This window comes from Sipha flava, unplaced genomic scaffold (assembly GCF_003268045.1).
Source record: "Sipha flava isolate LNK unplaced genomic scaffold, YSA_version1 226_pilon_pilon, whole genome shotgun sequence".
In the NCBI taxonomy this organism is placed as follows: Eukaryota; Metazoa; Arthropoda; class Insecta; order Hemiptera; family Aphididae; genus Sipha; species Sipha flava.
The window spans coordinates 6,099-8,098 of record NW_020272861.1 but is presented as its reverse complement, the minus strand read 5'-3'; the positions used below and the strand labels follow the sequence as shown (position 1 = coordinate 8,098).

At 32.0% G+C, this 2,000-nt stretch overlaps 1 protein-coding gene across 1 annotated transcript; it reads left to right on the top strand.

Moving 5' to 3' along the window:
- Positions 1–281: 281 nt before the first annotated feature.
- LOC112683455 (tigger transposable element-derived protein 4-like) lies at positions 282–1,755 on the top strand. Its single transcript, XM_025554508.1, has 2 exons — positions 282–532; positions 629–1,755. Exons 1-2 carry the CDS (start codon positions 298–300, stop codon positions 1,753–1,755), a joined length of 1,362 nt encoding a protein of 453 aa, XP_025410293.1. The 5' UTR covers positions 282–297.
- The last annotated feature ends 245 nt before the right edge of the window (positions 1,756–2,000 follow it).

Below are 2,000 nucleotides of genomic sequence, written 5' to 3'. Positions count from 1 at the left end.
ATTATTTTAGAATACCTGAATAAAAACGTTATCTTATGTGTACATTATTATACTGTACATGAAAATCTTATCTGTTCAGTCATTGAAATATTATCGCGTCAACGAAGTATTGTAACTAATGCATTGTCCTATGTGCATTTAGTTGTGTTTGTGATGCCAACGTTTATTGTAGTGAGAATTTATTTATTTAACGTATTGTTTATATAAACTTTATTGTAGTGCGCTATGGCTAGCAAAAGAAAACGATTAACTTTAAAAGAAAAAATAGACATTATGGAATTTCGAACATCAAATACAATGGGCGTTCGTGCATTAGCAGACAAATTTAGTGTTAGTAAAACACAAATTGCTGATATTATAGCAAATAAAGACGCTCTTTACAAAACTTGGGCTGAAAATGGAGAAGAGAAACGGAAATGGACAAAGCTACAAAAAACAGAAACCTCTATAATCAACAATGAAGTATTAAACTGGTTTTCAAAATTACGAGAAAAAAATCTTCCTGTTTCAGGACCGATGCTTCAAGAAAAAAGTAAGCAAATCGCTGAAATGCACGGATTTGATTTTAAAGGCTCTAATGGCTAGCTTGAAATATTTCGGAAAAGAAATAATATTTCTTTTAAATCAGTTTGTGGTGAAGCAGCAAGTGTTGATGAAGAAGCCGTTGATAACTGGAAAGCAAAAATACCCGAAATTATAGCAAACTACGCAGAATGCGATATTTTTAATGCAGATGAAACGGGATTGTTTTATAGAGTTCTACCTGATAAAACCATGGCGTTTAAAAATGAGATATGTACTGGAGGAAAAATTTCAAAAGAACGTTTAACTGTACTCTTGTGTACTAACATGTTAGGTGAGTTTGAACGGCCACTCGTCATAGGCAAAGCTAAACGTCCACGAGCCTTCAAAAAATTGGATATTAACAACTTTCCCGTCAATTGGTTTTGGAACAAAAAAGCCTGGATGACGACTGAAATAATGACTGAGTGGCTTATGAAATTTGATAACAGAATGGGTCAAAATAAAATAAAAGTTTTACTCTTTTTAGACAACGCGGCTCCTCATCCACATTTAAAAATGAAAAATATTGAACTTGTGTTTTTTCCACCTAACATGACTTCTCATTGCCAACTGCTTGACCAAGGAGTAATCCATCAGTTTAAAAAATTATATCGTACGCAATTGTTACGTAAAGCTGTTGCTGATTTGGATGCCAATTCAAGTCAACCTATCAACATGTTGGATACAATTTACTGGGTGTCTTCATCTACAAAAAACATTCAACCCGTAACAGTGAAGAAATGCTTTTTGCGGTCTGGCTTTAGGTACCGTGATAACAATGTTACAGACGTTGATGATCTACTTACACCAATAGAAGAACTTGGCAATCTTATTAAAGTGATTGACAATACAATTACGGAAAATGACTACATAACACTAGACGATTGCGTAGAGACTTACGACGCCGATATCGAAAATTCATCTGATACTACGAGCATGTCTACTCAAAATGAAGAAGAAAGTGATGAAGAAAATGATGGGTCCGAAGATCAAGAAATTCCAAAAATAAGAAGTCTACGAGAGGCATTGCTAGCAGTAAAAGACATACGTACATATATTTCTTCTATCGAGGTACAGAATAGTTCATTGTTCTCAAACACAATCCAATTAGAAAATGCCTTAACATACGAAATAACTACGCCTGCAATTAGTAAACAAACTAAAGTAACAGATTTTTTTTATTTTTATTAGTTTTTATTTTTTTAGTTTTCATATTTAATTAATGTAAAAATAAAATAAAAATTTAGGTAACTGGTTTTTTTTTCATAAATGTTAGTTTTATCGTGTATTTAATTAATGTAAAAGTAATATAAAATAAAATTAATGAATTTATTTATTTGTTAAAAAAAATATTTTCCTCTAAATAGCGGACAAAATTTCGGCGACCGAGAGTGTCCGCTATTCAGAGGTTTCACTGTACTTAATATAAACACTGT